The sequence below is a fragment of the Artemia franciscana genome, chromosome 10, assembly GCF_032884065.1.
Source record: "Artemia franciscana chromosome 10, ASM3288406v1, whole genome shotgun sequence".
NCBI lineage: Eukaryota > Metazoa > Arthropoda > Branchiopoda > Anostraca > Artemiidae > Artemia > Artemia franciscana.
In genome coordinates, this window is record NC_088872.1 from 7,008,483 (window position 1) to 7,020,690 (window position 12,208).

The window sequence follows — 12,208 nt, forward strand, 5'->3', positions numbered from 1 at the left end:
ATTTTATAGCCTATCAGTAGCATAAAAACCTAAGACTATTCAGTGTTTTATTAATTTACCTATAAGCTGCAGAGAGCCAGCACATTGGAGGGGAAAATCCCTTTGTAACAGTCAAAACGGTTTACTCCACAAAGTCCAAATAAAATGTTTACCTAAAAACATGTATTTTCTACCTTTTTTTTTTAGCTAATCCTGTGATAAAATTTTGACATTCTGGGCCCCACACTCTTGTCAGAAATGCATTCTATTTATTTACCATTTTATTTTACCAATTATTTACCATTTTAAAAAGGATAAATTTACAACTTTTAAGCAATTCACTTTAGTACATTTGCATCATATTGGTAGCTAGAAGTTTTAGTCTTTGTATAGCATTTCTACTGCTTCTTTTGTTTTTGTTTTTAAATTTTAAGACACAAAAAAAAAAATCAAGAGTATAAGTAACTTAGAGTGGGAACTGGCACTTCTATTGTCCAAACACCAACAACATCTATCATTTGGTATTTCTTGGCATTTTTTTAAAACCTGGCAATTGTGTTTCTTTCAGAAACTCATCTGTAACAGCACACTGCAGGGGTAATGCATGCAAGGGGCAATTGCCCATTGCATGCATGCATGCAAGGGGCAATGCAGTGGCAATGCAATGGACCTTAATAGTCAAGAAGGCCATTAATCTAATGCAATGCAGAAACTTATAGTTTTGTGGTGGCACAGTGGGTTTGATCTTAGATTGGTAATATAGAATCAAGAATTTTTAACACAGAAGGGTACTTGTATGATATACCCCTTAACTAATATTATTCAAATATGTTTCTCTGAAGCTCAATTCTAATGAAATATACCTAAGTATGATGAAGATATTATAATTTAGAAACGTATTTGGGCTATATACTGGCACATTAGGGGGGGGGGGGGTGGATTAAAGTGAAGCAGCTCTGCATGCCTAATGTGGTAGGTATAATTATTCTGCATATTATATAGTAAGAATTGCTTTCTTAACTTCACACTGTCCAAAAACTTTACACTCCCTCCCAAATGTGCAAATATTTAACTAATTAATTCTATAAAATTGATAAGATACTAACAGAAGAAGGCATAGAAAATATTAGCATGGTTGTTACAGGTTATTTTAACAATTCAAATCATTACGTATAAATCCAATCATGTCAATTGGTGAAGGCTCTACCTGCAGGTACTTTGAGGCAGCATCTAAATTTCTTTAAAGAAGACATGCCTTTTCTTTTAGTTCATATTAATTTATACCTATTACTTCATTAAATTTATATTTACAGTTATTTAATATGTTTTTCAGATTATATTTTTTGTTTATTTTTCATGTGTTTTTTTTCTTTTAGCTTCCTATTCAGTTTGTTTTTTTTTCAAACTTGTTTTACTGTTATTTTTCAATTTTTGCCTCAAATGCATGGAATAGACACTTCATATAAAAAATAAAATATCATCTTACCATTAAATGGTTGGTTTTAAAAACATTTTTACTTTTAGAAATTAATTAAACAATATCAGAAAAAAAGTGTAAATAAGTAAAACAAAGTTAAACTAATTTTAACAACCATGTATTTTTTGTGGTATCACTGTACAATTAAGCCTGTTGAGAAGGGTAAGATAACAGTTCTCATTATATAATATCATATAATATACTGTTAACATAATATGTAATAAGTAATTTAATAAGTAACATAATATTAATAATAAGTAACATAAAATTGTAACTAATCATTCTTAAAAGTGCTTCACTATATTTTCACACCCAACTCCTCTCCCTAATATGGATATATTTAGCACAAATTATAATTTAGCCAAATATATTTAGCCTAAAGAGCCATATCACTCTTTTGTTTCATCTTAATACTCATAGGTTGAAGCAATGTTATCAAAATAGGAAAAAAGGCAAGAAAATTATAACATAATTATAGTTCTTTCTCAACAGGCATAACTGTACACTGATACCCTTTCCTTTTTTATTCTCAGGACTTCTGTTATTCTCCCAACAGTGGTAGAGTGTCTTCAGTGCCATACTCCATATGCTCATTACAAATATCAAAATAACACATGGTTATGCAATAATTCTGTCTTCATAAGTAACTTGTGGAAACATTTTTCTGTAATATGGAACTGTGGATTACACCCCATTGTGGACTGGAGGTTGTATTTCTAGTTAGGTACTGGAGAATTGGGCTGGAGAGAAAGAGCCCATAGGATATTAGGGCATTGTTGTCAAAATAGACAAAAGTGTTTTATTTTGTTGGAAAGATAGCTGGGGATCTCTTTCAGCCAAATTTGGGAGTGGGACAATCATTATAACATAATGATTAGAACCTATTTTTGAACAAAATTCTTATCAAATTAGAATTGTTGTAAGCTCATGGGATTCCTCTTTTTAAGTTTCATCAATGAAGGCATATTGGTTTTGAATCTTGCCTTTAAACCATGGCTTATGGAGGTACTGTTCCCAGAATTCAAGTTTTTTTACCTTTTAGAATACTGCTATTTTTTAGTGGTACAATTTTAGGAAAATTTAGGTTTTAATGGCCAGATTTCTTTTTTAGGTTTAGCATAGGTGTATTTGTTGTCTTTCATATGGGTTGTTTTTGACCAAATATATTGTATTTTTTAATTAGCAACAGTCTGATTTGATTAAAGTTCAGCTTAGTTTTCTCTTTAGTGTCAGAGTGTATGCATGGGATCTTTGGTATCTGTATGCATGGGATCAGATTTGCTCTATCATATATCAGATTCTCACCACCTTCTATATTCATTCAACAAAGAGTAATAAAACTAAAAAAAAACAAGATTTATTACCTTAAATATAGAATACACTGGCCACTGCCCACTGGGCTCATGGCCTAACACACTTTGCTGTATAGGCAATGTCACCTGTAAGAAAGCCCACTTTACACATTTTTAGTTTGCCCCATGGAGAAGGATGGTCAAACAGATATGGATGTACTTCTAGAATTAGCATTTCTAAGTGCTCTAAACTACAGTTTAGAGCACTTTGTCTTCATTTGCCAAATGAAGTACAAGAAAAGTATTTTCAGCTTCATAACTTTGCTTAATCCAAGTTTATGAGGTTTTAAAGATCTACAAATAGCCTAAATTTGCTAAATTTACAGAAAAAAACCATTGACATGACTTAAAATTCAATTCAAATTACAAGAATTGAATTTTGAAAACTAGAACTAGAGAAAAAGCAGCTAAAACTGAAAATTAAGGTATAACAATATTTCATAAAAATTCCAATAGGTATAATCTTGTCAATAAGCATAGAACAATTTTGGTAAAATTCTAGTTAATTGACTTCTTGCTATCTTGGAAAGGGTTTAGGTTAGGAAAATTAAACTTTCAGGGATAGGTCTACAGACCAAAGTATGTCCCAGGAAGGTATTTTGAAGTACCCAGTTCCACTCCTTCTCCCTCTAGAGGGCCCTGAAATTTGCCTACATGACAAGTCTATATCTACTGAAATTTTGACAAAACAACATTTTACCTTAATTTTCAGTTACTAGTTGCTTTTTCTCTACCTTTAGTTCTGAAAATGCAATTCCTGTTATTTGAGTAGAATTCTGAGCCATATCAATGTTTTTTTTTCAAAATTTAGGAAATGTATTTGCATATCTTTAAAACCTTATAAAATGGAATTGAGCAAAGTTATGAAGCTGAAAACAATTTTGTTTTACTTCAATTAAGCAGAAAATCTATTTTGCAAGGTTTCACTTTTATAACATACATATTTCTAAAGGTCATCAAAGGTCAGGGCCCTCTAGAGGTAAAAAGAGTGGAGGTAATTGCTTCAAAATATCTTCCCAGGACATACTTTAGTCTGTAGATTTATCCCTGAAAGTTTTATTTTCCTAACCTAAACCCTTTCTGAGATAAGAAGAAGTCAATTAACTAGAATTTTACCAAAATTTCAAATAGGCTAGGCTACTTAGAAATCAAAGGGGAGTTAACATAGTAGCTTACAAGCACCTTCCTAGGGTACATTTTTGGCCCTGGATTCATAACTGAAAGTTTCTTTTTCCTAACCTAAACCCTTTTTGAGAAACTGTAAAGTATCTCATCAAGAATTTTACCATTGCCTGCTTTTGTTTGGTTCTAGATGGTTAGCTGAGAAGGACAATTTTTAGAAATATGTTATCCTTCATTTCCAGAACATATCCTAACCATCTCTATCTTTTTCTCAATACAGCCCTAGAAAGCAGGACTGAACCTTATAGTTTATAGTTCACTGTTTAAGATATGGCCAGTCAGTCAGATGCCCAAAACAATTTCTTAGCAATTTCCCTTTGAAGAAAATCCTTCTCTGTCAATTAGAGTGTTGAATAGAAAGGAAAACCTTACCTAAAATAGAATTCATTCTTTTTGTTTTTTCATGGCTGTCCAGTTTGGCTTTAGATCTTTTAACTTCAGGCAACTTAAGGAGCATGGAACTGTTAAGGTAGTAAATTTTAATAAAGACATTTACCTTAGATTAGGGTATGCCCAAATGCAGGAGGTATTATCCCATGATAAACTTGAAATTCCTAAGCTACCTACTGCATGAAGAATAATTGATAAGGAAAAGCTTCAATCCCATTCAATTCATATCAAAATTGTATCCAGGCCTTTTTGTTTGTAAATAAAAATAATGATTATGGTAAAACTGTCTTGTAAAGCAGTGTTCACATCAGTGCTTCCACTTTTATTTTTCTTAAAATCAGTAACGACTCCAAAAACGTCTGGAGATTATCGGGAGGTTTTTTTTTTAATGGGGAAAAAATCTTCATTTACTTGACTTAAATCCCATCCGGTCTTGGTGGTCATCTCGGGGCCTCTCTCCTCACGAGCGAATGTATATGTCGCCTATACTGCTCTATGTTTTGTGCCAATCTAAGAAAACCAGGGAGGTTGCAGTCGGAGAAGTTCTCCTTCTAGCGTTTCGGAGGGCGACCGCGTGGGCGAGAACTATGGATGTGACCTTCGAAGGCAATTTTTGGTAGCTGGTCGTTGCACATGAATTGTTGGACACGGATCCTATTCAGGATGGTAATGTTATATTGCAGTCTTTTTAGTAAGCCGGCATTTGAGACTCGATCTACGAATGTTATGCCAACAATTCAACGCAGATGCTTTGTCTCAAACATGGTGAGATCTGGCTGTTCAGGCATGTAACCTGTCTACCCATTCTATTTCCCCTCCATTAAACTTTGATTTTGTTAGGGATGGGTTATTGAGCCTTGACACATGCATGGCTTTCTTTTTATCCTCGTTAATTTTCACTCTGAAGGTTTCTTTAACTACTTCTAGGTTATCTGCTTTGGTTTGGAGTTCGTAGTATCTTGGTAAAAACTATGGCGGGTTGGCTTGAAGGGCTGATTTTGAGTTAATCGTCACATTCAGCTTTGGTCCCTTCCTTATGCAAAGGAATTATGGTAGCGGAATACCATGCTTTCGGGAAATATTCCTTGTGCCAGGCGGCTGTGGCAATTCTTTGGTAAAGGTCTGTTACAACTTCTGAGTCGACTTTCAGGAGTTCTGCTTGCAATCCATCTGGCCCAAACGTTTATTTGATTTGAATGACTTCAAGGCAACTTTAACCTCGCTTCTGAGTGGTGGTGGGCTTAGTTCCAATGGGGAGATGGTTAGATTCCTACGAACGGCAGGAGGACTGGTTGGGGGGTTAAACTTTTCATGAAAATGTTGTTTCCACCTCTCTCATATTCCTGTTGCGTCGTTGATTGGAGTCTCGTCTTTATCCAGGAGTACATTTGCTAGTGAAGTTTTGCGCCTCGATAGCTCTCGTATTCTTTTATACACGGCATCGGTTCTGCCTTTTTGGAAATCGAGCTCGCATTGGTAACATTTGTTATGAATACACGTGGTTAGAGCGCGTTTGATGTTATTTTCTGTTAGTCGCTTAAGATGCTTATAAATGTCTCTGATTTCTGATTCTTGCCTATTAGCGACAGCTCGCTTGTTTTTACACAGTTGAATGATCTCTTCGGTAATCCATGGCTTTTCAGAGCCATTAGTTCTTCCGAGGACTCTCTATCTGTCTGTATGAAGATCTCGGTTCTCTTGTCAACTAGGGCGTCTAAATCTATTTCCTCTGGACTCATTGAAGAATTCTCTAAGAGAGTTTGGAGAGCCAAATCGAGATTTATCGGTAACGGTTGCGAGTTGACTTGTCTTTCAGAAGCTCAGTACGGAATCTCGTGACTTTTTTCTGGAGTTTTGTTGCCTACTTTATACGGAGGTTGAAAGATACCATTACCAGTGTGTGATCGCTGTCAAAGTCTCCTCGAGCAAGAGCGACTGAGCATAGTGTGATAGTTTTCAAGCGTTTCAGGACGAGTACATAATCGATGCAGTTTTACGTGGTTCCGTCAAGTGATCCCCACGTGACTTTTAGTCGCTCTCTGTTTCTGAAAAGAGTGTTGGCAACTACCAGTTCGTTGTCCCGGCAGTATTCCAGAAGGCACTTACCTCTTCTGTTTCTGGTACCATGTCCAAATTTTCCCATGGCGTCTTCATTACCGCCGGAATTTGAGCCCATACTGCATTAAAGTCTCCAATAACGACAATTATGTCTTTTTTTGAAATGGAGTCTGTGACACTTTGGAGTTGGCTGTAAAATTCTTTTGAGTCTTCGTCACTACGAGAAGAATTCAGCGTATAAACTTGGATGATGCTCAGGTTCGCAGTCGAACCTTTGAGCAGGATAGCAATGATAAGTTTGGAGACTGGAGTTGTGGAGATAAGTGATTTCTTCGCTTTCTTCAAAAGATTAAATCCTACTCCTTAACAATCAATTCCATCGTTACGACCCGACAAAAGTAGTGATGTGTCCCCAATCCTTTCAACACCACTTACTGGAAGCTGCGTTTCTGACAGACCAATAATGTCCCATTTTTACCCATTGATTTCTCGTACAAGTAGATCCTTCTTTTCTTCCTTAGCCAGGGTCCTTACATTAAGAGTTGCTATTGCCAATGTTGTTTTAGGGGTAAAGAGGGTGGGGGGGTCCAATTCAGGCTTTGTTACGTTTGAAATTTTAGTTGCGGCTTAGCCAGTCGTCAGGCTATCAGTAATCTTTCCAGTGGAGCCGGTCGTTACATCGTCGGCTACCCCAGACGCGGTATCTGGTTTGTCGGTTGCCGCGGATGCGGTAGATGGTATCGTATGGTGGTCTGATTAAATTCCGGATGCGGTAGCATTGGTTCTTATAAGTCTTTTTGCCTTCATCATTAAATAATTTGAGAACAATATCTGAGAAGAAACGATGCTCAGCTAGATTTCGAGATAGTGGCAAGCTACTCCTCTCTGTCTCTAGCAGGGGCCATTAACTCGAGTACGAGCTCATCCGGCCTTTACAGGTGTTCTCCTATAGAGAATCCTTCCATTTGGCGGCCTGCATGACCAATACAATTTTCCCATTGATGAGAGGAGGTTTGGCGTCTGCCGGGACACATCCACACGCCGGTGGGCCCTGTGCATCCTTATCTTAGGGGCCTCCTACCTCCTGTTCACAAATTTATATCCCCCGTGCATGGGCGCCTCAGTTTCATTTTATGGACCCCCGAGGGCTGGGTCCCTCTGATCCATGCCTCCTTATTTTATATTCGGAGGTATCCTTTATTTCTAAAGGAGTTTCCCCTATCCGCCTTTGGACGAAACGTGCCTGGTGCAGGCTTCGAGGGGAAAATCAGGATGTTTTAAACAGCTGTTTTGTCTCACATACCAGACGTATTGATGATAAAAATATTAGTAATTGAGAGACAGAACAAAGTAGAATCGAAAACATTTTTTAGAGTCCTAAGTCCGGTCTTCACATCTTGGAACTTTCGGTAGGCTTCCAGATTATTTTCTAACGCCTTCTTGTTCTTGCATCTGGAGTTTGAGCCGGTTCGAAAGTATATCAATATAATCCGAAAAAAGGTACTTCGAACTTCCAGATTTCCGGAATTTTTCAAGTATCACAGAACAAACTCAAAAAAATCTTCGAAAATCTGGGAACCCTGATTCCGGAAGGTGAAGACTCATTATTACTCCAAAATGAGCTATCAATATAACATGACGATACGAAGTAAAAGTCGACGAAAAAGAGCAAAATTATTAAGGTTTAATGTATTCTAAAATATATTTCCGACTAGACTTCTTTAAAAAACTGTTTGCAATCAGTCAACAAAGAAAAGACCTGGAAAATTGTTTTAATTTAGTTTTTGCCTTTGTATTTTTGTCTTTGGGCTGTCCTGTCTTCTGATGTACTGTAAATTTTTTTTTACAGGAACAAGGAACAATGTTTCTTTCATACAAAACTTATGTAAACTGAATGGTTTTATTGAAAGTCATCTAAAACTACTTGTTCACATAATTAGAACTAGAATTATGAGTCACAGAACTCAGGCAGAATTTTTCACTATATCACACTGCAGCTAAAACTACTCGATCGCACAACTTGAACTAGAATTATGAATACAAATCAGTGTCAAAATTTTCACTAGATCACACTGCAGCTAATCCTGATCGTCAACGATATTGTTTGCTCTCTCTGGGGCCAGATGAGCTCACAATAAAGAAATTGATTTCAAGTAAGCGGCACTAGCCTCAGCAGTGGTTTTGGAAGCAACTACGCCTTTCAGTAGCTGCTTCACGCTCACATCTGCGACCAGCGACTGAGGGGTCACCTTAAGCCTACTCACGCCAAGTTTAATCTGAAGCGTAACGAATCGTAACTGTTTACAGGCAGTTACGTTTGTCTGTTTTGACTTCCTTCAAAGTACTAAACAGTCTCTCCACTTATATGTTCGCATACATCACGCTCAAAGACATAGGTACAGAGAGAGAGAGAGAGAGAGAGAGAGAGAGAGAGAGAGAGAGAGAGAGAGAAAAAGACAAAAACACCTACAAACACTCAAAGACAGACACGGAGACAAGCAAACTCCCGCTCAAACACATAGGATCAGAGAGAGAGACAAGCAAATAGTGGCTCAAACACACAAGTATAGAGAGAGAAAGACAAAACACCTACAAACATACAGATTCAGACATACATGAGAATAAGGAAACATCCGCTCGGACCCACAAAAAAAAGAGATCTAAAATGTAAAGATGTGTAAAGAGAGAGAGATAGAGAGAGAGAGAGAGAGAGAGAGAGAGAGAGAGAGAGAGAGAGAGAGAGAGAGAGAGAGAGAGAGAGAGAGAGATAAAGAGAGAGAGAGAGAGAGGAAGAGGGAGAGAGAGAGAGAGAAAAAAGACAAAAACACCTACAAACACACAAAGACAGACAAGTATAGCCGTATATGGATGCACCCATCTTGACGTTTTAAAGCAGCCATGTCAGTATCATTCGCATCTACTGTTTTTTCAGCCCCCACTCCATTGTGTATTATTCAGTCATCAAATTCTCATATTCCTGTGGATAGTTTGAATCGCATCATATTTCCCATTACCGTTCGCATTTTTTAGCAAAATATCTTTCCACGATCATGGACCAAAGCCCCGAGACGTCCGGAATCTGGCAATAAACGACATCACATTTATCAGACGTTTCTTCCAAAGGCTGTAAACAATTTTATATTGCGCTGTTTCGTACATTAAAAACAAGAAAGAAATAACCGCGAAACAGTTCAGACCAATATCAACGAACACTTTGTGTGAATAGAAGCTATATGTAAACAAAAACAGACATGTTCTATTGGCAGCTGCTTATTGTCCAAAATAAGTAATGTCTAAAATCTGTGTCTTTTCCTTACACATCTGAAAATTGCGCTAAAGAACCACATTAAAAGCACCAGACCGTAATCCCTCTATGCAGCTTATTTGAAATGCTCCATCCGCGTTAAGCAGAAGCTTTCACGTGAAAATAGGCTAAGAAAACTGCTACACGATTTAAAATAAATTTCCTTGTGCTTCTGTGTGGCAAGTCTCTAGCATTGCCTGTTTCTGCAGTAAATTCCTATTCCAACTTCCCAATTTAATTCTGAAAATGGGCTCCGAGAAATATTAGTATAGCTTGAATATATCCCATATCCAGTTTCTTGTACCAAAAAATTATTCAATATAAGGACGCTCAATATTTGGAACAGAACGATCACTGCCTCGTACACAGGACTATCTTCTGTAACCGAACAACCGGCAACTCCTCAGCTAAATGAATTGCTAATTATTTCTTATTTGTAAATTCAAAGTAAATGTCTACTAATTTTGTCCAAATTATTATTCGTTCTCCCTACCTGAAAATCTGAATGCTCCTTCATTTTAGTGTTTAATTCGCCTAAATTACGTACAACTGAAAGTGCCTTACTGAAGACGAGTGTCAACTGAAGGCGATAACTACATCTTTAGGGAAAAATATATTTCACAGCTCTGTTTGACGATAAAATTTCCCACAATTAGTATATCGGATAAGTTTGTGACAGCTAGTTTATGCGTTTAGTGTTTAAATTTTTGGAGGTTTACCTCCATAACTATTACGTGTATAATCATACAAGGACACGAAGAGGCTGTGACTCTGAAGTACTAAAACAAGAGGCACCGCCAAAGACTGATTAAATGCTTTTTGTTGCGCTAAATTGACTCAAACTTGCATCTTGCTGTTCAAGATCACTTTCGCCAACCAGGGATTCTTCTGGGGTTTTCTGCGAGCCACCTGGCCGAAACCATTTCGGAATGTCAAACAGGGTCGTCTTTTGCACTTTCTTTGGCTTAATCTTCACTTCACTTCCGTTTTTCAGTTCTTCGGAATGATGCTTTTGCAAGTGGTTAGCTCGATAATCCGAGTCGAATTCATAATATCTCTCATCTTTCTTGTTTTCCTTGCACAAATCACAAACAAGCTTCGTACTAGTTCTGGCTCTTTTTCCTTGTCCTCGAACATATTCCCTTATCGAAGCGCGACACAATAAAATACACCAAATTTTGGTATCTTCTGGTTCTAGATCCAATGTCGTACTAATTCAAAATCACACTTACTTTGACATTTTGGAACTTGATACAACTGGCGGCCTAATTTGAGCTTCTCTCGTTCACAATAAACCGGTTTGATCTCCTAGCGAAATAGCACTTTGCTTTATGAATTTAAGAATTTGCTTAAGGTTGTATATGGATCGGACAATATTCTCTTTCGAATTTAGAATAAGAACGAATATACTTAATGTGTTATTTCCCGCGAGATCTTCGGCTGCATCGGTTTCTTCCCCGATGCTGTATTTCTGACATTCCGAATTGCTGCAATTTCCGTTCAGCTGCTTTTTTACGTATAAACAGAGATGGCTACCGAGATTCGCCCGACTTTAATTATGTTTTTGTTGGCGCTTTTAGTGTGGTGCTATTTATGTTCTATTATATTCTTCCCCGATGAAAGTTGACAGAATTAGGCTCATTCTGTGTTTGCTAGTGGCGGTATGTGCCGACAGACCCGTGAACTTTCGAGGGTTGTCCGACGGAAATTGACAAACTTTTGTTTCTTATATGCTTTAAACAATTTGATTTAATCTGTGTTTGTTGGCACTCTGTGCCGACAGACAAGTAAACTTTCGAGCACTGCCGGACGAAACTTTAAAGAATTAGCCTTTTTATTTGTTTGTTGGCGCTCTGTGTCGGCGAACAAGTAAACTTTCGAGCGTTGCCCGACTAACGCTTACAGAATTGGCTTTTTTACGTGTTTGTTGGCGCTCTGTAACGACGGACGAAGCCCGACGAAAGTGTATTCTTAAGACCTTTAGGGGGGAGCCCCTCCCCCCATAGTAACTCCCCTGAACATCCTTTCCCATCCCAAAGAAACATTTTGGTTTTGAGTCCGTTGTTCAGACAACGATCCTTATACAGTCTTATTTAAAGATCGAATTCTATTTTAGGCCTTCAATCCTCATTTTTCTATGGGGCCCTTGCACCTAAATTTAAAGTTTTTCTTTGACTTTGGGATCCACTAGCTCCACGTGCTTACAATTTTTGAGCGTTAAAATATTCAGAAGAAATGAGTTTGCTGGCCGTTCCTTGAGACCAGTTTTCAAGCTAATTAAATAATTTTTGTTCCGAATTTGATGTCTCATTGGTCCAAAAAGTTTAACATAAAATGTTCAAACCAATCAAAAAAAATCGAACCACTTTAAGGGTGCCGCATTCACATTTTCCATCGTTTTCCGGGGAAGCCAGTATTTTTGGAAGCCAGCATTAGGGAAGCCATTTTTGTGGAAGGACTTAAGGA

The 12,208-nt window shown here is 37.3% G+C and overlaps 1 protein-coding gene across 1 annotated transcript in view; it reads right to left on the reverse strand.

Moving 5' to 3' along the window:
* Positions 1-12,208, reverse strand: part of LOC136032367 (uncharacterized) — a 59,432-nt gene that overhangs the window by 45,207 nt on the left and 2,017 nt on the right. Inside the window, exons 2-4 of the mRNA XM_065712690.1 lie at positions 10,586-10,953; positions 6,487-6,710; positions 2,821-2,895 (exon numbers count right to left, since the gene is read on the reverse strand). Coding sequence (XP_065568762.1) covers positions 2,821-2,895; positions 6,487-6,710; positions 10,586-10,953 — 667 coding nt within the window. The remainder of the gene's footprint in view (positions 1-2,820; positions 2,896-6,486; positions 6,711-10,585; positions 10,954-12,208) is intronic.